The following is a 21,371-nucleotide window of genomic DNA, read 5'->3' on the forward strand; positions in this document are numbered from 1 at the left end:
AAGTCCTAGGCACTGAGGTTTTACCCACAGCGCCACCCGCGTCCCCTTATGAGCTGAATAAAGAGCATGAAATCCACTCTTGACTCCGAGTATTTTTCAACTGGACTCTGGAGGGACCTGTCAGGAGTGAACATGGACCACTGGTACCAAACTGTATGGGAAACAGTATATAAAAGAAAAGCTACAAGAAAAGCTAACCAAAAATAAAAATAAAAATTGAAATGAACACAGGAACAAACAAAAGAGGACACCTTCACCCCAGTGTGGCTCCCCTTTGTTTCATATACAGGCCAACAAGACAACAACATGAACCTCACAACAGCCTACAAATCGATCTGGCCAATCTGCCATCCCTTCTGAGGATGCTTGGCTGCTGAAGGAGGAGGCCTCCATCTGTTTACCTTCCCTTTACCCCTTTTGCCAAAGCCCTGGACGATTTTGCATCATGTTGAACTTCTTGCTTTTATACTCACTTTCCTACCACCACCACAGAGCCCAAGATGGCGCACGTGGTTCTCCTGCTCCTCAGTGAATCCCCCCAAACAACCCTGTGAGGTAGGTTAGGCTGAGAGGGAAAGTGACTGGCCCGAGGTCACAGTTCATTGATGGCTGAGTGGGGATTCGAACCCTGGTCCGCCAGGTCCTTGTCCTATACTTAAGCTGGCCCTCAAGGTGCCTGCCCATTCCTGCTCCCTGTCTTCTTACCAGGCGCCTCTTCCACCAGCCGCACTCCAGCATGGTATCTGGTAGACTGAGGAACTTCAGGCCTCGGGGACAAATGTGGCCCTTCGGGGCTTTATTCCTGGCCCCTGGGATGCTCCACGTGCAAGACCCCTCCTTACACCCCTTGAGTGGGAATGCATCCTTGAAATCCGATAATGCCTCTTGAATGTTTGGGTGCCGAAGAGAGGCGTGCATCGAATTAGCCTGCTGTTTTATGGCTTTGGGCATCCGTCTGCCTCGAGAGACAATGGAGTGCACTTCCAGGGGTGAAGTCTAAGTACTGGAGAATCGCAGCGCCTGCTGTGGCTGTGGAGACTCATAACTGCTGCCTCCAGCATCGTTTTGGCTGCATTTGCAGCACCAGACTTAACTCCCTGGGGTGCGAGCCTGGGCAGCGTGTTGGGAGGTCCTGAGCTGCCCAGAGGAGAAGACCCTCCTCTCAGCCTCACTGATGTGGACCAAAGGAAGGCAGAGCAATACGTTTGGCACCAGCTGGGCAGCAGGATTTGCCGGAAGTTGCAAACAAGGCACTATCCCACCGTCTTAGGGACTCCACTCCACATTTGTGTAGCGTTCACTCCTGAGCCTTTTCTCCTGAAGATGAGCCGCAAGGCAGCCTACTTTGCAAAGGTAATATTTGCATGAATTGTTTGCCTCTGGCCCTGCCTGCCCTGGCGTGTGGCCCCCAGAAGGTTTTGAAGCAAATAATGTGACCCTCGGGGCTGAAAATCTCCCCCTCTGAATGTAAGAACTGAATTTAAGAGTGGAAACATGAGATACTGAGAGACCTAAAATTGATAGGCCTTTCCATCCTTATGAACTGCGCCATGTTTCCTAACTGTGCCTACTCAGAAGTAAGTCCTACTGAATTCAGTGGGCCTTACTCCTGGGTAAGTGGGGTTAGGATTGCAGCCAAGACTAAACCATGGCAGTTGCCGGTTCTCCTTCCCTCCCTGTGTTGTTGCATCACTATACCAGACTGTAGGCTCTTTGAGAGCAGAGACCTGTCTGTGTTGCCTAGCTAACAATGGACATTGAGGACACTCTACTGATAAATAATCCCTTCTGTGCATGGAAGGGGCAACAGCTGATCTCCCCCGCCAGCCCCACAAGAACCCAGTGACCCGCTTTCCCCCACACCTCTGGAGTTGCACTATGGGGCTGAACTGCCAGGACTCAGCCTTAGTCACCTTGAGATGGTGTAACTCAGAAACGGCAAAATAAACGAACCAAAGAAGGCAGGGATGTGTCGACCTTGTGTTACGGTACCCGTTTCCTTCCTTTTTTTCTGCAGGACAAAAGGAGAAACAGGCTGAGGGGAGGAAGCGAGTGTCGCAGGCAGAGGGACGTGGAACAGAGGGACCCAGACTTTGTCCAGAGAAGAGGCTCTGCCTGTCCGTCCGTCCGTCCATCCTGATTCTTGGAAGAGTTTGAAGTTTTGCAGGCTGCGGGCGAAAAAGGCGATGGGTCTCCCCAACAGCCGACAGGGAGCACGGAAGGTCATGCTTCTGGCAGGTAAGCTGAGGAAAGGTAGTAAGGCAACGGCAGAGCATTTTTCTTTCACGCAAAAGGCCGCAGGTTCAATCCATGGCTCTTCAGGTCGGGCTAGGATTGTCCGTTCCTTGAAACCCTGGAGAGCCGCTGCCGTTCAGTGTAGGAAAAAGAGTCATAGAATCACAGAATTGTAGCGTTGGAAGGGACCCAAGGGTCATCTACAACCCCCTGCAATGCAGGAATCTCAGCTAAAGTTTCCCTGGCAGATGGCCACCCAAGCTCTGCTTAAAAACCTCCAAGGAAGGAGAGTTCACCACCTCCCATGGGAGTCTGTTCCACTGCCGAACAGCCCTTGCCACCAGAAAGTTCTCCCTGACGTTTAGTTGGAATCTCCTTTCTTGTAACATGAAGCCATGGGTTCGGGTCCTACCCTCCAGAGCCGGAGAAAGCAAGCTCGCTCCATCTACCAACGTGGCAGCAGCCCCTGAGATATTTGAAGACGGTTCTCATATCTCCTCTTAACCCAGCTCCTTCTACCGTTCCTCATAAGGCTTTGGTTTCCAGAGCCTTGATCTTCTCGGTCGCCCTCCTCTGCACACGTTCCAGCTTGCCGATATCCTTCTTAAATTGTGGCGCCCCGGTTAGATGGATCAACAGCCGGGCTGGACAAGGCGCAGGGCCAGGAGGGGACATTTTGGCACTTGAGACCGGGGGGGGGGGGCCTGCTGCCCCCAGATCACAACCTGCCTCCTCCTTGCAGCAGGCACACCTGCAGCTGAGAAGATGGCAGCAAAGCAGCCGCCACAGCAGAACAGCTTGTTTTCACTGAGAATCCTGCATTGCAGGGGGTTGGAATAGAGACCCTCAGAATCCCTTCCAACTCTTTGATTTTAGGGTGCGTCCACGGAGGTTGTGGTAGCAGGGGGAGGCAAGTGGTGGGATGCACCCATGATGGGGGAGGTGGCAGGGGCTGCCCTCAGCAGCAGGGCACACTCCTAATGGGGCAGAGGCACGCCATGGCAGTAGGCAGTGTGCTCCTTGGACCCAAATCTGCCTCCTGAGCTGACCGCATTTCTCCTTCTCATGGGCAGGCTGGCCCGATATCTTCAGTTCAGAAGAGCAAACTTCCTCTTTTCCCCTTCAAGGTACCATTTTCTGCCACACCCTAAAGCACAGAAACACCCAGCTTCCTTCGTCCTTTATGGCAGACTCTCCAAGTGCCTCTCTTTTCCAGCGACGGCCCCAGATTTACCAAAGCTCTCCCAGTTTCTGATTTGATCCTGGAATGCCCCATTTTTCCTTTGTTGTTGTTTAGCCGTTTAGTCGTGTCCGACTCTTCGTGACCCCATGGACCAGAGCACACCAGGCACCCCTGTCTTCCACTGCCTCCCACAGCTTGGTCAAACTCATGCTGGTAGCTTCGAGAACACTGTCCCACCATCTCGTCCTCTGTCGTCCCCTTCTCCTTGTGCCCTCCATCTTTCCCAACATCAGGGTCTTTTCCAGGGAGTCTTCTCTTCTCATGAGGTGGCCAAAGTCTTGGAGCCTCAGCTTCAGGATCTGTCCTTCCAGTGAGCACTCAGGGCTGATTTCCTTAAGAATGGATAGGTTTGATCTTCTTGCAGTCCATGGGACTCTAAAGAGTCTTAGGGTGTCCCTATTTTCACCTGATAAATATCGGAGTGTACAGTAGGGCGTCCCTATTTCCATCAGAGAAATGTTGGAGGGTATGGAGTTATCCGACCCCTCGAGCCAAGTAGATAAGTAACTATGAAACCTTTAGAAGACATCTGGAGGCAGACCTGTATAGGGAAGTTTTTTAAAAAAATGTTTCATGTTTCATGTTGTTTTTATATATGTTGGAAGCCGCCCAGAGTGGCTGGGGCAACCCGGTCAGATGGGCAGGGATAAGAATAATAAAACTGTTGCTGTTGTTAAGGAATAAAGGTAAAAGTAAAGGGACCCCTGACCATTAGGTCCAGTCGTGACCGACTCTGAGGTTGCGGCACTCGTCTCACTTTACAGGCCGAGGGAGCTGGCATTTGTCCACAAACGGTTTTCCCGGGTCATGTGGCCAGCATGACTAAGCTGCTTCTGGCGAAACCAGAGCAGCGCACGGAAACGCCGTCTACCTTCCCACCGGAGCGGTACCTATTTATCTACTTGCACTTTGACGTGCTTTCGAACTGCTAGGTTGGCAGGAGTGTTAAGGAATAAGGCACCCCTATTTTCACCGGAGAAATGTTAGAGGGAATGTTATTGTGTGTGTTAGACCATTGCCCCGTAGTAGAAGTCTTAGTTCATTTTCCCTCCCCTTTCCTTAGGCTTCCTCCTAAGCTGCGTGTTGCAGCTGGTGCCAGCACAATTTCAACCCCAGTTGTCTTTGACCCCTGAGCCAATTGAGCCTTTTGTGGGCAAGGATGTCAAGCTGTCTCTGAGGAACGCCCCCCGGGAGTTCGCGCAGTGCCAGTGGTTCCGGCAAAGCCGCTCGGGGAGAGCGGAGAACATCTTCACGCAATTAGGGCAGAGGCAGCCAGAAAAAGGCCCCGGACACACCGGACGGGAGACGTTGAGAGACGGGTGCTCCTTGTATATCACGAGGTTGACGCAGTCCGATGCGGCGAACTACACCGTGGTGATTCAGCTCGGCCCGGACCAGCAAACAGGCCAAGGGCAACAATCTGTAGGGAGACTCTCAGACTCTTATTATTTGCAAATCTCAAGTAAGTACCAAACCGCTCGGTCGCCACCTTTTTCAAGGAAAGGCTCCTGTGTCTTTAACCACAATGTAACGGAAAAAGGGACATCCTTTTTTTTCTTAGCGTTGCACCAGAGGCAAAAGTGAGCAGGGTGGAGAACGTTAAGTTTTTCCTTCTTCTTCTTTTTTTAAAATTGCTTTTTCTTGAGTTTTAAACTGGTTATTCATCTACATATTCCATTCACTCTTTGACATATATTGCACACATATAGAAACCAAACAATAACAACATTTCCACACAATATTTCTTCCCACCACCTCCGTGCAGCTTCTTCTATCTTCGTTCTCTTTTCAGCTGTGTTGTTTTTCCTTACTGCCTTTTTAATACGTAATATATCTCATCTATCTGACCTTCACTTCGCAAAATTTAGTCGGAACATATCAAGGGTTTTTATCTGAGAACAATGTTTCCCCAGATAATCTTTTACACATTCCCACTCCCCCTTTGTTTATGTGGGGGGGGGGGTTGTGTGTGGGGTTTTGTGTGGGGTTTTTTTGAGATTTTGGTTTGGTGGTTCCTAATTGCCTCTGTCATTCTTGCTAATTCCAAATACAATTGATCTTGCCATCTTCCTTTGTCCGTGTCCTGCCCCCCCCCCTCAATTTCTAACCATTAACATAGAATGCTCAGTTTTTCCTTTGCGCAGGAGGTTAGTCTCCACACACAAACACCTCCCTATCCTCTGTCCAGGCAAGCAAGAAGCATTGTTGAAGTTTGGGGGCCCAGTCCCGCCAGGCAAACGCCCTCAGGGAGGGTCTGGAGCAGCAGAGCCCGTGAAAGGCATGGCCTGGGGAGGATTCCAGCGGCCAGCGAGAGAGTTGTGGAGGGCCGGAGGTTCCCCCCAACATTTGCACTCGCTGCTGCAAATGTTCTCGCTGCCGCCAGCTGCAACGGCCGCTTTGTTTAGGGAAGCTTTTAATGTTTAATAGGTTATTGTATTTTAGTGTTCTGTTGGAGGCTGCCCAGAGTGGCTGGGGAGACCCAGCCAGATGGGCGGGATATACATATTATTATTATTATTATTATTATTATTATTATTATTATTATTATTATTTCCACACCATGAAAGGCTTGGCTCTGCCAGTCTCTGCAGACAGGCCTCTTATATATCAAGGGCACAAGAGAGCCGCTCTAGAAGAGGCTGATAAAGTTATTGGAGCTGGCTGAGATGGCAAAGCCGACATGTTTAATTGGAGAAAAATCATTGCTGGCACTGGTTAAGGATTGGAAATTCTTATGGACTTTTTGCAGGATAGAGGAATGTGTACTCAGTGGCGTAGCGTGGGGTGTGCAGGGGGGGCCGGCTGCACCGGGCGCAACATCTGGGGGTTAGGGTTAGGGGGCGCAAATCCACAGGTTAGGGGGCGCAAATCCACGGGTTAGGGGGTGCAAATTACTTGCCTTGCCCCGGGTGCTGACAACCCACGCTACGCCACTGTGTGTACTATCAAGATTTGGATATTTTAAAAACACTACTTTATAGAAGATAGAATGGTTGTGGTTTAAGGAACAAATGTCATGAGTAGCTGCAGGACAGAGAGCCAAAAGTCATTTTTCTTCTATTTTATTTTAGTCCGTTCTTTCTCTTCTCTCTCGCTTTCTCTTTCTGTAGGTCTCTCCTTGTCTTGTGTTTTCTTCTTTCTGGCTTTGTTCTTTTTTAGACTAAGTAGCTGTTTTATCTTAGCATATTATAAAAAAGCTAGTTTGTAATGTGTATGTATTTTTGTATATCTATGCATGAGTATCAATAAATAAGTGTGTGTGCCTATGGCACAACAGCAGGCAGATTTTCTGGTCAGCTGGCAAGCCCTAATTCGATCTCAGCACACTCCTATCAATTCACCATCCATTCCTGGAAGTTTTGACTCTAAATAAATTTAAAATTGTAGGGTCAGAAAAGACCGTGGGAATTTTCTGCCTTTTAGACCAAGTTCTGTATTCTTCCGGGGGGGGGGAGGGGAGAATGTTGTTGGAAGATTTTCCCCAGTACTTGCCTAGGGCTGCCATATGTCCAGGGTTTCCCAGACCTATCCGAGATTTGAATGTCAGAAAAAAAACACCTCTGTCTGGATTTTTGCCCATGCTGATAAAAGCTTCAGCTGCTCATTTCAAGGCTACTGTCCAAAAGGCGTAGGAGCAGGGACTATGAAAAAAGTGTCAATCCAGCAGGGGGGTGGAGCTGTTATTTAAGCGTAGTTTGGCCCCTTCCACATAAAGTTGCTAGTTGACCAGAAAGGAAAGGAAAGGAGATAGGCTGCACAAGCTGGGTTTGCAGAAGCACAGTGATAAACATTTGGCAAAGTCTGTGGGTCCGGCTGCTGATTGGGGCACAGGAGTGCAAGCCGTAAAATAAGTTGGCAACCCGCTTTCCAAATATATATGTACCGTATTGGCCCGAATATAAGCCACACCTTTAAAATTCAAAGGGGGGGGGGGAGACAATACCAGAATATAAGCCGCTCCCTTAAAATTCCGCAGGCACTCACACCCGTAAATGGCAAATGTAGAAGAAAACCCTACAGTGATATCGTAAAAGCCCATTTTGTAAGGTCTCAAATTTAATGCTTTGCCGTATTTTTCGCTCTATAAGACGCACCAGACCACAAGACGCACCTGGTTTTTGGAGGAGGAAAACAAACAAAAAATATTCTGAATCCCAGAAGCCAGAACAGCAAGAGGGATCGCTGCGCAGTGAAAGCAGCGATCCCTCTTGCTGTTCTAGCTTCTGGGATAGCTGCGCAGCCTGCATTCGCTCCATAAGACGCACACACATTTCCCCTTACTTTTTAGGAAGGAAAAGGTGAGTCTTATAGAGCAAAAAATACGGTAACTTTTCAGAGTCGGAATTTGGGGGGAAATACGAGGCTTATATTCAAGCCAATACGGTATATTCAACTCTCATCCTGAGCCATGTGAAATCCTCACGAATTCTATTTTTACAGGCCTCATGTCCATAAACCTCAACCCACAACGTCCTGTTCAAGGTCAGGACCTCACCCTGACCCCACAAAATGCCCCCAAGCAATTAAGCTTCTGCAAGTGGGTCATACACCCCAGGGACGGGCAAGAAAAAGTTCTCGAATACGACCCAGAGGACACAGACCAGCAAAGCTTGTCCCAAGGCAGAACGACTTTAAGGCAGGATTGCACCTTGCACATCAGGCAGCTTGATGTTTCTGACACCGGTAACTACACGGTGAAGATTGAATCTCTTCTGAACCAGCAGCAACAACCAGGGCAGGGGACTTCCCCCCGGGAACCTGAAATTGGAGACTTTCAGGTGCACAAGGGACAGATCTATCTTGACGTCCTCCGACAATCTGGCAAGTATCCATCCTCTCCAAAGCTCTACACCGTACGGCAGCCACCTGCTTAAATAAACAATGACTTCTTCCTTTTTGGGGCCCTTAAAAGCGTTTTTAACATCATCAAACCACTCCATCGATTAGACATTGAAACCCCACTGCAAGCACTAGGGGGGGCGCCAAACTTAACATTTGCATTCCAGGGCAAAACATTTCCTTGGCCAAGAGGAGTCCCTTGTAGTGCTTTCTCTCCTGCTGCGGTTTAACTTCTGACACCACTGTTGCACTTTTCCAAAGAGTGGTGGAAAGCAATGAGATTGGTTGCAGGTCTTAATTTCTATCCGGCTTCCCAATGAAAGAGACACAAATCTGGGGGTTTGCTCACAGCCCATTGCTGTCCTGAGCATCTTGAGCAGGTGCTGAGTTGCTGTACTATGGAGATGCAGAGAGTCTGGTCTCTGGAGAAGGCCAGGCAAGAGTAGCAGAAGGCGGATCCTGACCATAAACTGATCAACTAGTCCTCCTCTCTTTTAGGTCCTGCCCACACCACGTATTTAAAGCACTTTGATGCCACTTTAAACCGTCATGGCTTCCCCCCAAAGAATTCTGGGAAGTGTAATTTGCTATGGTGGTTGAGAGTTGTTAGGAGACACCTTCCCCTCACAGAACCACAATTCCCAGAATTCCCTGGGAAGAGGTATAATATATGTATGCTATACCAGCGGGTGCCCAATATGTGGTCTTATTTATTGGTTTCTGTTACACAGTTTGTAGTCCAGCATCCATCTTGGACCAGCTCCCAAGAACTCAGCTCCAACTGTTTCTCAAGAGAGCAGTTTGCCTTTTGGCCACTAGGCGGCAGCCACATGAATATATACAATATTGCAAGGGGGATGGAGAATATTGCAAGGGGGGTGGTAGCTCTGTGAGGGGAACTGGAGCTTCCTAACAACCCCCAGCAACTTTTTCAGCAGACTACATTTCCCAGGATTCTTTGCGGGGGAAGTCATGGCTGTTTAAAGTGGTACAGTACTCCTTTCAACATACAGTGGAACCTTGGCTCCCGAACGGCTTAGATGCCGAACAAATCGGCTCCCGAACGCCACAAACCCGGAAGTAAGTGTTCCGGTCTGCGAACGTCTTTCAGAAGCCGAATGTCCAACGCGGCTTCTGCTTGAGTGCAGGAAGCTCCTGCAGCCAATCGGAAGCTGCGCCTCAGTTTTCGAACGGTTTTGGGAGTTGAACGGACACCCGGAACGGATTAAGTTCGAGAACCAAGGTACCACTGCATAGTACAGACAGGGCCTTGATCTAAGAAGTACTTAGATTGCGTACTAAGAAGTACCCAGCCAGATGGGTGGGGTATAAATAATAAATTGATATTATTATTATTATTATTATTATTATTATTATTATTATTATTATTAGCCAGGGCCTTGATCTAAGAAGTACTTAGATTAAGTACTATAAAGTACCCCGCCAGATGGGTGGGGTATAAATAAATTATTATTGTTGTTGTTGTTATTATTATTATTATTATTATTATTACTATTACTATTCTTAAAAGGGAGGACATGAAGCCCCAGGTTGGGAGAGGAATCCCTGCCCCATTCTCTCACACTGGAGGGAAAGCCTTGTCTAAAAAACGTTCATTCTGCCATCTTGGGACTTTAAACTGTTGTTTCAGCCATGTGCAAATCAGTGCCATCCCATGAGCACCTGTTCAGGGATGCTTTGACCTCTTCAAAATAAAGTTGCCAACTTACCTTGTACGGGGTGGGGAGTTTGGGATACATTTAATTTACGCAGATTGAATCACTACCTAAGCTGTTTCTTTAAGGTTTGTTTAACAGTTGGAAAGACCTCGTTGCGTGGGTGTTGGAACGCACCTCCAGATCGCAACAGGGCAGCTGTTTGGAGCCAAATTCTGGATCAGTGCTTTAATTCCCAATCCTTTTCCCCCTCTTTCAGGTCATGACCCCCAAAAAGGTCATGGCCCCCAAAAAGGTCGTGCCTCTGCCTCTTTGACCTACAGCGCAGCCGTCGTCGCTGGGACCTTGCTTGGATCGCTCGCCTGGGCAGATGCCCTGATGCCCGTCTTCTCCATGCTATTCTGTGAGTGGCACACAAACCACTAGGATACACAGCTTCAGAAATGAGGATAAGGCTCTCTCTCTCTCGAGGGCTGCCAGTCATGGTGGCAGCAGGTCTCTGAAAACCAGCCACTGGGGAATGAGAGTTCAGCTCGTTGGCTTCTTAGAGGCTTCTGGTGGGCTGCTGTGAGGAAAGGGTGCTGGACCAGACAGACCTTTGCTGTGACCCAGTGGGGGTCTTCTTAAGTCCCTAGAGATGGGAATAAGGACCAGTGGCAAAGCGCTTTGTTTTGGCCCATATGCTACATGCATCATTGGCCATCTCACACAGACAATCTCAGGCTCACACACTATCATACCTTCCGACACGACATGGCGCAAATCCGGGACACCATCTTTCGGCTCTGAAATCCTGCACAAGTCACATGGCCTGTGTGAGATCACAGATCTGGGAAAGGCGCTTTTTCGGGGTGAGTTTTTGGCCCGAAATTGCACAACAGCAAGGCTCCCAAAATGGCCGCTGTTCTCTCTCAGGAAGAAACGGGATGTCCTGGTTTTTTCCAAAGTAGTTGACAGGAATGCACCATACCTTTAAAGCAAACATGTACACCCCAAAGAAGCCTGGGAACTGCATTATTATTATTATTTATTATTATTATTATTCATTTCATTTCAATACCGCTTTATATTTTTAAGAAAAATCTTAAAGCGGTTTACAGCAGATTAAAACAATCCAGAATCAAACATTGCCGAAGAAAGTCAAATATAAAGTATACAGCCAAAGCAACATAATTAACAGGAAACTAAAATATTATGTTAAAAGATTTCAAAATAAAACATTACAAAGGAGGTCAACTACAGAATACATATTTGACACAAACAAAGTCGACAAAAAAATCTTAAACATTTCGAAAGAAAACATTGCCAAGGGAAGTTAAATATGAAATGCACATTTAAAACAGTACCATTTACAGAGCTAGAACTCCCCCCGGCCCAGCACAGCAAACCACAGTTCCCACGATTTATCGGGTGGGAGGGGGAATGTTCTATAAATGTTCCAGGGTTTGAATTTCTGCTGGAGCACAAAGCTCCCTTGGCCTCCTTGAGCCACTCACCCTGTCCTACCTAGCAGAATTGTTGTGAGGCGAAAATAGGACAATCTCTGTGTTTCTTTATCGCTGGAGGAAGGGCAGGAAGTGGACGTACTTAATGAACCCATTTCCTCCACCCTTTTAGGCTCCCTCACTTCCCTGAGGTGCAAAGTCATCCCGTGAATGATGAGTTTGGTGGAAAGTCCCTAACTTTTGCAAGGTATGTTGACAGCCTGTTGGGTTGGTAGTGACAGCGGGGGCTCGATCACACAGGATCCACAACTTCTGGGGCGTTTGCTCCTTCCCCAGTTTGGGCTCAAATTCAGCTGGTAGGAAACCAGGGTCGTGCGGTGCTTCTCCTCCCCTGCCCAGAGCTAGGACGCCAAGAAAATCCATAAATTCAAAGCCAACTGATCAGAAGAACCTTGCGCAGCCTGCTCCTTTGCCTTTAACAGCAGTTTGATCTGCATGAAACATTAACTAGTCAAACTGCTTTCAAGCACAGCAATGAAGACATCAAAAACCCATGTGGACCTGTCTATCAATAAAAGCTTTCCAGGTACCCTAGGTTTGGGGCTTAGCCAAGTACAGTGGACGCTTGGGTTGCGAACATGATCCGTGTGTTCGCAACCCACAGCGTTCACAATGCACAGTGGCATGTCTGCGCATGTGTGGGTTGCGATTCAGTGCGTCTGTGCATGCGCAAAGCGCAATTTAGCGCTTCTGCGCATGTATGACTGCTGAAACCCGGACATAACCCATTCCGGTACTTCCAGGTTTCGACGGGTCCGTAACCCGAAAATACGCAACCTGAAGCGTCTGTAACCTGAAGTATGACTGTAGCTCAGTGGGGGAGAATCGTCTTGCATGCTGAAGGTCCCTGGTTCAAATCCTGGCATCGCCAGGTAGGGCTGGGGGAGATCCCACACCTGACAGCTAAATGGCATGTCTGTGCATGTGTGGGTTGCGATTCAGTGCGTCTGTGCATGCGCAAAGCGCAATTTAGCGCTTCTGCGCATGTATGACTGCTGAAACCCGGACATAACCCATTCTGGTACTTCCGGGTTTCGACGGGTCAGCTTCTGCCCTGATTCCCACTCAGGCCCTGATGACATGAGAGTGAGGAAAAGGCCTTTGAGGCAGAGTAGAGGTAAAGTCTCAGCAACAGGTAGCGACTCATGCCTGAGCGACAGGAAAGACAAGTCCAGTTGGGCTGAAAGGGCCGGTTCCAGTTTACAGAGAGTCCAAGATCTGGACAAGCAGTCCAGAACTGGGCGGAATCAATAGGGCTGTCCCAACGGGCAAGGCTTGCTTACTCATAGGACTCTCCTGCCTCACAAGACTGTTGAGTGAAGGCGGTCACTGTGTTGGAAGAGGGTCTGTTCCCAGAAATGGGGGCACCACCAGGGCCTGGGTGACCAAGCCGTGCCCCGCTGCTGGAGCTGCTTCCTGCAACCCTGGCTGTTGGCTAGGGTAGAGTCCTACTTCCCATCTAGAGCTAGGGTTGCCATATTTCAAAAAGTGAAAATCCGGACACAAAAGTTGTTGAGAGCCAGTGTGGTGTAGTGGTTAAGAGCGATAGACTTGTAATCTGGGGAACCGGGTTCGCGTCTCTGCTCCTCCACATGCAGCTGCTGGGTGACCTTGGGCTAGTCACACTTCTCTGAAGTCTCTCAGCCTCACTCACCTCACAGAGTGTTTGGGGGAGGAAGGGAAAGGAGAATGTTAGCCACTTTGAGACTCCTTCCGGTAGTGATAAAGCGGGATATCAAATCCAAACTCTTCTTCTTCTGTTGCTGTTGCTGTTTTTTGACCAAAGTTGCTGAGCTTTTTTGTTTGTTTGCAAAAAAACACAAAACACACACACACACAAACAAACCACTGAAGTTTTTGGGCTATTTTAAAGAATAGCTCCTTATCTAAACTTCCAACGTGGTTTTCCCGGCCGGACACTGCTTATGACTGTCATATTCCGGCTATACGGGACATTATGGACATATGTCCACCCTTATCAGCCATATCTTGGGAGGGAGAAATTCCTTCTTCCTCTGGACCTCCTCTCCCATCCCCCTCCTTGTCTGTCTGAGCCTCCTGGGCCTGGCGTCACCTCTGGACTCAGGACAGCCTACTGTGTTCCTATGACTTGTTGTTGTTTAGTTGTTTAGTCGTGTCTGACTCTTCATGACCCCATGGACCAGAGCATGCCAGGCACTCCTGTCTTCCACTGCCTCCCGCAGTTTTTCCAAACTCATGCTGGTAGCTTCGAGAACACTGTCCAACCATCTCGTCCTCTGTCGTCCCCTTCTCCTTGTGCCCTCCATCTTTCCCAACATCAGGGTCTTTTCCAGGGAGTCTTCTCTTCTCATGAGGTGGTCAAAGTATTGGAGCCTCAGCTTCAGGATCTGTCCTTCCAGTGAGCACTCAGGGCTGATTTCCTTAAGGAAAGAGAGGTTTGATCTTCTTGCAGTCCATGGGACTCTCAAGAGTCTCCTCCAGCACCATATGACTTACCTTCTGTTAAAGTGGTCCTTCTTCCGTCCTGGAGTTGGAGCCTTCTCTCTTTGGAACACTCTCTCCTGGGATGGTTATCTTTTAGGCAGCAGGCTAAGTCCATCCTGCCTTTCCAAAGCATTTGGTTCTAAGGAAAATCAAGACATTCTGGGATCAAATCAGAACCTGGGGTGGTTTCTGTAAATTGGGGACTGTCCCTGGAAAACAGGGGCACTTGGATGGTCTTTTTAAGAGGCACGAGCCACTGCAATCCATTGTGGCGTTGGAAAAAGCTGGGTGGATTTCCCCCCTGGAGCAGGTGGCAAAGCTTGAAGTAGCCACCAGGTGGCACCAGGCTTGACACCAACCACAACGGCAGCCTCCCGCTTACAAAAAGGGAATGATTTTCTCCAGTGGTGCTGAACATTTCCTGCGAGACAAATTGCCAAACAAACACGCACACGAAAGCCCCCAACGCCTTGGTGATCTGCAGAAACCAGCAGGGAAAGTTTCACCCCGCACAGGCACAGTGGTGTAGCGTGGGTTGTCAGCACCCGGGGCAAGGCAAGTAATTTGCGCCCCCTAACCCGTGGATTTGTGCCCCCTAACCCGTGGATTTGCGCCCCCTAACCCATGGATTTGCCCTAACCCCAGATGTTGCGCCCGGTGCGGCCCGCCCCCCCTGCACCCCCCACGCTACGCCACTGCACAGGCATGAGCATTGTTACCTACGAATGCCTACAGATCTAGTTGCTTTAAAAGGCACAGGAGCAGGGGTTGCTAGGAAAAGTTGGCAGCTCTGAATGTGACTCCTGCTGGCAGTGAGTTATTGCTGCTGCATCCAGTTTTTTGTTCATGCTCGACAATAAGCTACCGTATTTTTCGCTCCATAAGACGCACCCGACCATAAGACGCACCTAGTTTTTAGAGGGGGAATGCAAGGGGGAAAAATTATTTAAAGGAAGCGCTGTGCAGCGCTCCCTTTCGCTGTTCTGGCTTCTGGGATAGCCACACGAAGCCTCCTCAGGGCAGCGGGATGAAGGCTCCCTGTGCCCTGAAGAGGCTTCGTGAGGCTAAGCCAGAAGCTAGAACAGCAAGAGGGAGCGCTGCGCAGCGATCCCTCTCCCTGTTCTGGCTTCTGGGATAGCCGCGCAGCCTGCATTCGCTCCATAAGACACACACACACATTTCCACTTACATTTTAGGAGGGGGGAAGTGTGTCTTATAGAGCGAAAAATACGGTACTCAGCTCGAAATCATTTTGTCACGTGTTCATCTTGCCTCTCTTTTCCTTCTCCTCTTGCAAACTTTATTTTGTAAGCTGTTTGGGGCAAAGAACTCTCTCTCTCTCTCTCTCTGTCGGCTTATACTGTACAAGCTCCACATCACTAATACCTTATGAATATTCTAATATTCTAATCTCCAAATCTTTCCACAGCCTCGCCATCTGGGCAACAGATTCCCGATAACCAGGAAGGCCTCTCTACCTCTTTCTATGCAGTGCCAAGCCATGGATGAAGAAATAACCTGGATCCTGTGCAGTCTTACATATAAAAACTTTATTTCATTTCTGTTAATACTAAAAAAAATAATGTAAAGATTTCTAAAAGTTCTATCCAGCATTCAATCAACTCGGTGTACACTCATTGGAATTAATAGACATGATGAACTTAAGCCCATTAATCTCACTGGGTCTCCTGTGATGTAGACAGTGCACAAGATGTGCAACTTATAGAAACTCAGAAAAGTATATCAAACCTTTGTAGCTTGTTTTCCTATAATTATCAGATGTTACCCAGTTTTGAACAAACTTATTGTAAGCCTGTTGGTGCTTTTCCTGATATTTTTTTCAAATAAAGTGTTGCTTTTTTTCTGCCTTAAAGCTGCAAATTTTCATTTCAGCTGCATGATTTGGCCCTTTGCTACCCATCTGGAACAAATCTCTGCTGTTCTTATAACACTTTCCTGGGCCTTCTGCACCCAGCATGGACTCTGCATCACAGGAAGGGGTCAAGGGGTGGTGGTGAATAAAAGGATTAGTGGGGTAAAAGAATCAACATGATGGAAGTTTATAAAATGGTGCGTGGCAGGGAGAAAGTGGAACAGAAGCCAGCCAGCAATAAATCACACGGAGTAGGTGAAGTCAACTCTTTATTGGAAGGAACAGGGTCTGCTCAGGGGAGCCAGGCCTCATGAGCACAGCAGGTCTATTGCGGAGACGAAACCAGCCTTACCACAGCTGTCCCAGGATCCTCCTCCCTGGTAGCCTTCCCAACTAATTTGAGACTTTCTTGCCATGCCTCTCTTTGCTCCATCCTCTTCATACCTCTGCGGGTTCTGTGAGACAAGGAGGGAGGGGAGCTTGTCGCAGCAGGAGGGGGAGACACCCCTGACTCTTCACCAGCCTGACTCCTCTCTGCCTCTTGGCCTCCCTCCTCTCCTGATTCAGCTTCTGCCTCTGATTCTGGACTGCATTCTGCCACATATTCTCCTTGCTCACTAAGACCTGTTACCCCTCCAGCTTCCTGACCTCCTCTTCCCAGTCTTCTCCCTCTGATCACTCACCATCATCCCACCACCACACCCCGGGCTCTGAGCCTTCTTCCTTTGGGAGTTCCCCACCTGGCTCCTCCCACCATTCCTCTGCATCCAGCCAGTCCAAGACATCTCCGGAGAAATCTGAGGGCTCCCTTGGACAAAAAACAAGGACACCAGCCAGGAATACCAGAGCAAAACAGCAGCCAGTAGGCTTGGTCTTTATTGAAGACTGTCGTGACAGGACTCCCACCTGCCACCAGGTGGAGCAAGATGGAAGCCCCGAACAAAAGAGCCCCCAAACTTTTATAAACTGCTAATCCCCATGTTACACACCCCCAAACTACATCACTAATACATCATGGTTACATCATGAAAAGGGAGGTCTGGTGGCAGTAATCTGAGCATCCTGGACCCTGCCCCATGGTTCCCCTTGCCCTCCACCAACACCCGTCAAGTGTAACAAAAGAGATATTTACATTTCCCTGTTTCCCAGCCAAGTTAATCACACCCTTTTGTCTTCATCTGGGTTTGCTATTTCTGGAATGGCTACCTGTCTGGCACTCAGGTATCAGGATGCCAGGAATTATCACTCAAGCAGAGGGGCTGCTGAGTAGCTGAGCTCACATGTCTATATGAATTTCTGAAGTTTTCCCAGTGAGCCAGTACATAGATACATCTGTCAGTGAATTGTTACATTTGGTGTCGTGCAGCAGAGGCCCTTTGAATAGATAGGAAGAAACTGCGATGAAGTGTTTTGTGGGGACAAATCACAAAAGTCACCAAAGTGATTGTGCTGATTTTGGTAGTGGGCTGCATGTGCATGATATCTGCTGAAGGGGCAACCCCCCCCCCCAACCTATACATAAATTCCTGCAACACTACCAAGCTAGGTCCGATGGGAGTGAGTGGCCTTTTCAGTGGTGGCTCCCCGGATATGGAATACCCTGTCCAGAGAGAGCCAGGAACTAGAGGACCTTGTTCCACTTCCTTGACAGAGTTGCCATTGTTAGTTTCACGGACTCTCCTGCTGCGCCGTTAATTGCCGGCTGACACAGTCATGTTCAGTCGCTATGGGGTGAAGCTTCCGCCGCCCCCCATCTCCTTGCCCAAGAGAAACACTCTGCCTGCATTCAGACCCCTCCAGGTGACCTAATTCCTGGGCACCTTTGTCCTGGTTTGCCTGCACAAACCTTACGTGGAGATGAGATTATATCCGGCCTTTAGTGAGCATTCCTCCCGATTTGCTCTCAGGGTGTTGATTAAAAGCCTTCCCGTTAATCATTCCCCTCTGCCACTTTCCAAACCGGATTTGTTGTGACAGGGCAACGGAGCCCTTTAAATCAGGTTAATTGCACAAACCTAAACTTCCGGTATGCGCCTGAATCCCTCCCGCAAAACCGCGGCAGTCTGGAGGCACCCATAATTTTTCTGCACGGCAGGCTGCCCTGGAAGGTGCAGGAGCGTGTTGGAAAGCGGCTGCCCCACATTCCATATTCCTGACACCTAGAGAAGTGGAGCAGGGTGTTTGCCATATGCAGCGGGCGGGAAGAGCAATGGGGTGGCATCTCCTTGCTCAAGAATCTCTGGAAGTTTCTTAATTGCAGCCTGGCATTGATCATTAGCTAACTGGTTAACAAATACAGGAATAAAAACCCTCTCCAGGGTGCAGCTGACTAACCAAAGCAAGTTGAATCCCAGGGAAAGGTTCCAACTGGGATAAAGATTAACTAACAGGGCCAGCAACAAAATGTTGCAGCGTGGAATGTCCCGCTCAGGGTTCCAGCGACTCAGCCAGCCGTGCCCTTATCCCAGGACATGCAACGCCATTCCTGCTTCTCCCTCAGTTTTCCATCTCTGTCGTCGTCCCCCCCCCCCCGACCCTCCAACTGTCCCAATTTTCCAGGGACATCCCTGATTTAGAGAAGCCATCCCGGTTTCTGATTTTTCCCGTTTTTCCTCAGGATGTCCCTATTTCCAGTGGGAAAATGCTGGAGGGTATGGAGTTATCCGACCCCACCAAGCTATCATATATAATCCTGTATACGGAAGGTTTTTTTAACATTTTATTATGTTTCTTATATATGTTGGACGCAACCCAAAGTGGCTGGGGCAACTCAGTAAGATGTGTGGGGTATAAACAGTAAAATTATCATTATGGAATGGGACGTCCCTATTTTCATTGGAGAAATGTTGGAAGGTACGCCCCCACAACACTTTTGTTGGCTCCAAGCATGTTCACTCCTGGCCCTTTAGGGTGTTCCTTGTTCAATGTTATGTAATTCTGCACTCACACAAATCTTAGCATGCAGTTCCTCATAAACATCACTGTTGGGGTTCAGAGCTCACCCTCTTATTCCAAACCCTTTGCTTCCTGAACAGCTTGAACAGCATCAAGTGAATTTGGGGAAGGGCTTGTTGATTTGGTTATTATTTTTGTTCTTGTTTTTATCATGTATTTGGTGTTTTTATATTGTATCTTTATGCTGTGAACCACCTGGAAATCTGCAGATGACGGCCAGTACAGTGGTACCTCGGGTTGCATACACTTCAGGTTACAGACTCCGCTAACCCAGAAATAGTACCTCAGGTTAAGAACTTTGCTTCAGGGTGAGAACAGAAATTGTGTTCTGGCGGTGCGGCAGCAGCAGCAGGCCCCATTAGCTAAAGTGGTGCTTCAGGTTAAGAACAGTTTCAGGTTAAGAACGGACCTCCGGAACGAATTAAGTACATAACCAGAGGTACCACTATACAGTCATACCTTGGTTCTCGAACAGCTTAGTTGCCGAACAAATCGGCTCCCAAACGCCACAAACCCGGAAGTTAAGTGTTCCGGTTTGCGAATGTTTTTCAGAAGCCGATCCAACAAGCTCCTGCAGCCAATCAGAAGCCGTGCCTTGGTTTTCGAACTGTTTTGGGAGTCAAACGGACTCCTGGAATGGATTAAGTTCGAGAACCAAGGTACCACTGTATACAAATCAACTAAATAAATAATAACATTCACGCACTACAGCAGCCCAGGTTCTATGGGGCCGCTAAGGCTGGGGCATCTTCTTCCCAGGCCCTCAGCCTCAGTGAACTGTGGGCTTTAAGCATTAAGTTAGTGAGCGATGACGCCCCACTTGGACCTTCCACACAAACACTTTCTGTCCCTTTTCCTCCCCCCTCTCCCCGGTGTCAGGGGACATTTCCTCTCTATTTGCATTCCTTAAATGGCTAAACGCAACTTTCTCCCGTAACAGAAACCTGGCTTTGTTACATCTTGTGACTCTGTTAAACATTTCCTATCTTGAAACCAACTGCGGCAAATTTCCTAGCAAAACACTCTCGGGTAGCAGGTCACAAATAATAACAGGCCTCCCATATTACAAATAATAACAGGCCTCCCTTATCTCTGAAACGCCTTTGCGTCTTCTCTCATGGGATGCTTTCGGCAGTCAAGATAAGCAGCATCCGCCAGGTCAAGACTAAATTGGTGGGTCTAATACCTGTTTTGGAAAGCTGTATGATCGCTGTGCATTTGGACCTTTTTGGATGCCTTGGCTGAATTTTGCATGACGGTTCACGAGATCAGGGAGTGGTTTTTTGTCCGTGTTCACATTGAAATAAAAAAATTAAGGTCTTTTATATATATAATAAATGTTCAGAAATGTACCAAGCAAACACGTACATAAATGTATGGGCCACATGTCTGAAGCAGCACAAGAAAGCAGTCCTGGAGCCATTTTTGCTCCCAAACTGACCAAATGTTTTCTCTGCAAGGTCAAAGGAAAATGTAAAAGCCTCCCCATTGTCTTTTCCTTCACAAAACCTGTCTTAAGGGTATATCTGTGTATGAATAGGGTGAGCCTGTGACCTGGCTCAGGAACTAAGTATTTAAAAGTTTTTTTAAAAAAAAGTATTTAAAAGACTGGCCAGGCTCCCCAGGGTATCCAATCAAGTAAGTATTAACAGGTAACCTGCCAGACAGGAGATAAACAACACACTCAGATTTCTGCTATAGACAGCCCTTTCTGTGATGTCGGTATGATGTGTCTGGGGGTGGTCTTGGACTCCAAGGCGGGCAATTTAAAATGCCTATATAAGGGCGGACACACCTGGGTTCTGGGTCCTCCTCCTTTCCTGCGGGTGAGGGGAGCATCCTGTTGCAACAGTTCAATAAAGATCACGCTTACTGGCTGCTTTGTTTCTCAATATTCTCTGGTTGGCCTCTGTTATTTTCTCCGACCGAGGGAGAACCTGCAAAGGACTCTACAAGGGCTCTTGTGTCCCCCATAAGGGAATAAGGGCAGATTTCCATTTATTACGGTAAATAATTGGACGGTATTTTGAACCAAGCTGGTAGGCTGCGCCTTTCAAAACATGGTCAGTGTGGGGGTTGGAATCCAAACAAAATGACTGTCGCCAGAGTTGCATCCACAGCAAAGGCTGGATGTTACTCTAAGCAGAAAGAGGATTTCTCGTGTCTCGGGGATGGGGGCGAGAAGAACTCAGTTAAGGGGAATGAAAACCTGATTCCTGGTTGTTCAGATTCAGCAATGAATCACAGATTTTCCCAGAAGTGAGGATAAGCCTTAGAATTCCCAAGCACTGTCAGGTATGAAGTTGCTAGTTGAAAATAATAAATACATCAGAATGAAACTTTTACAGATCAGACCAGCCTGTTCAAGCAGAACATGTGGCAACAGCCTTAGATGTCTGATAAACAAGAGATGGCTGTAGCCACATGGCAGATTTCTAAAGAGCTTATAGCTCCTTCCTCCTGCCCACCCTGCATGAAAGGGGTTAGGCCAGGGGTGGGCAGGAAGATCTGCACATGGATCTCTGGGTGACTTGCCAGGGTTTTTGATGCCCAGGTATTTAAACTAAAAGTGCACCCAG

General features: G+C 48.3%; 1 protein-coding gene across 1 annotated transcript; it reads left to right on the plus strand.

Moving 5' to 3' along the window:
- Positions 1-1,585: 1,585 nt before the first annotated feature.
- Positions 1,586-15,837, plus strand: LOC310768879 (cell adhesion molecule CEACAM3-like). Its single transcript, XM_083627766.1, has 6 exons — positions 1,586-2,238; positions 4,542-4,940; positions 7,919-8,299; positions 10,253-10,396; positions 11,611-11,685; positions 15,394-15,837. The coding sequence occupies exons 1-5, from the start codon at positions 2,187-2,189 to the stop codon at positions 11,646-11,648; spliced, it is 1,014 nt and encodes a 337-aa protein (XP_083483892.1). The 5' UTR covers positions 1,586-2,186; the 3' UTR covers positions 11,649-11,685; positions 15,394-15,837.
- Positions 15,838-21,371: the final 5,534 nt, after the last annotated feature.

Source organism: Podarcis filfolensis, assembly GCF_964270895.1.
Source record: "Podarcis filfolensis genome assembly, chromosome: 8".
NCBI classification, from domain to species: domain Eukaryota; kingdom Metazoa; phylum Chordata; class Lepidosauria; order Squamata; family Lacertidae; genus Podarcis; species Podarcis filfolensis.

What these genes read in the sequence shown, in the direction of transcription:
- LOC310768879 (XM_083627766.1), top strand. Translation starts at nt 2,187, where the DNA reads ATGGGTCTCCCCAACAGCCGACAGGGAGCACGGAAGGTCATGCTTCTG. An exon ending in GAAGGTCATGCTTCTGGCAG is followed by an intron (nt 2,239 to 4,541) that starts GTAAGCTGAGGA and finishes CCCTTTCCTTAG; the next exon opens with GCTTCCTCCTAAGCTGCGTG. An exon ending in TGACGTCCTCCGACAATCTG is followed by an intron (nt 8,300 to 10,252) that starts GCAAGTATCCAT and finishes CCCCTCTTTCAG; the next exon opens with GTCATGACCCCCAAAAAGGT.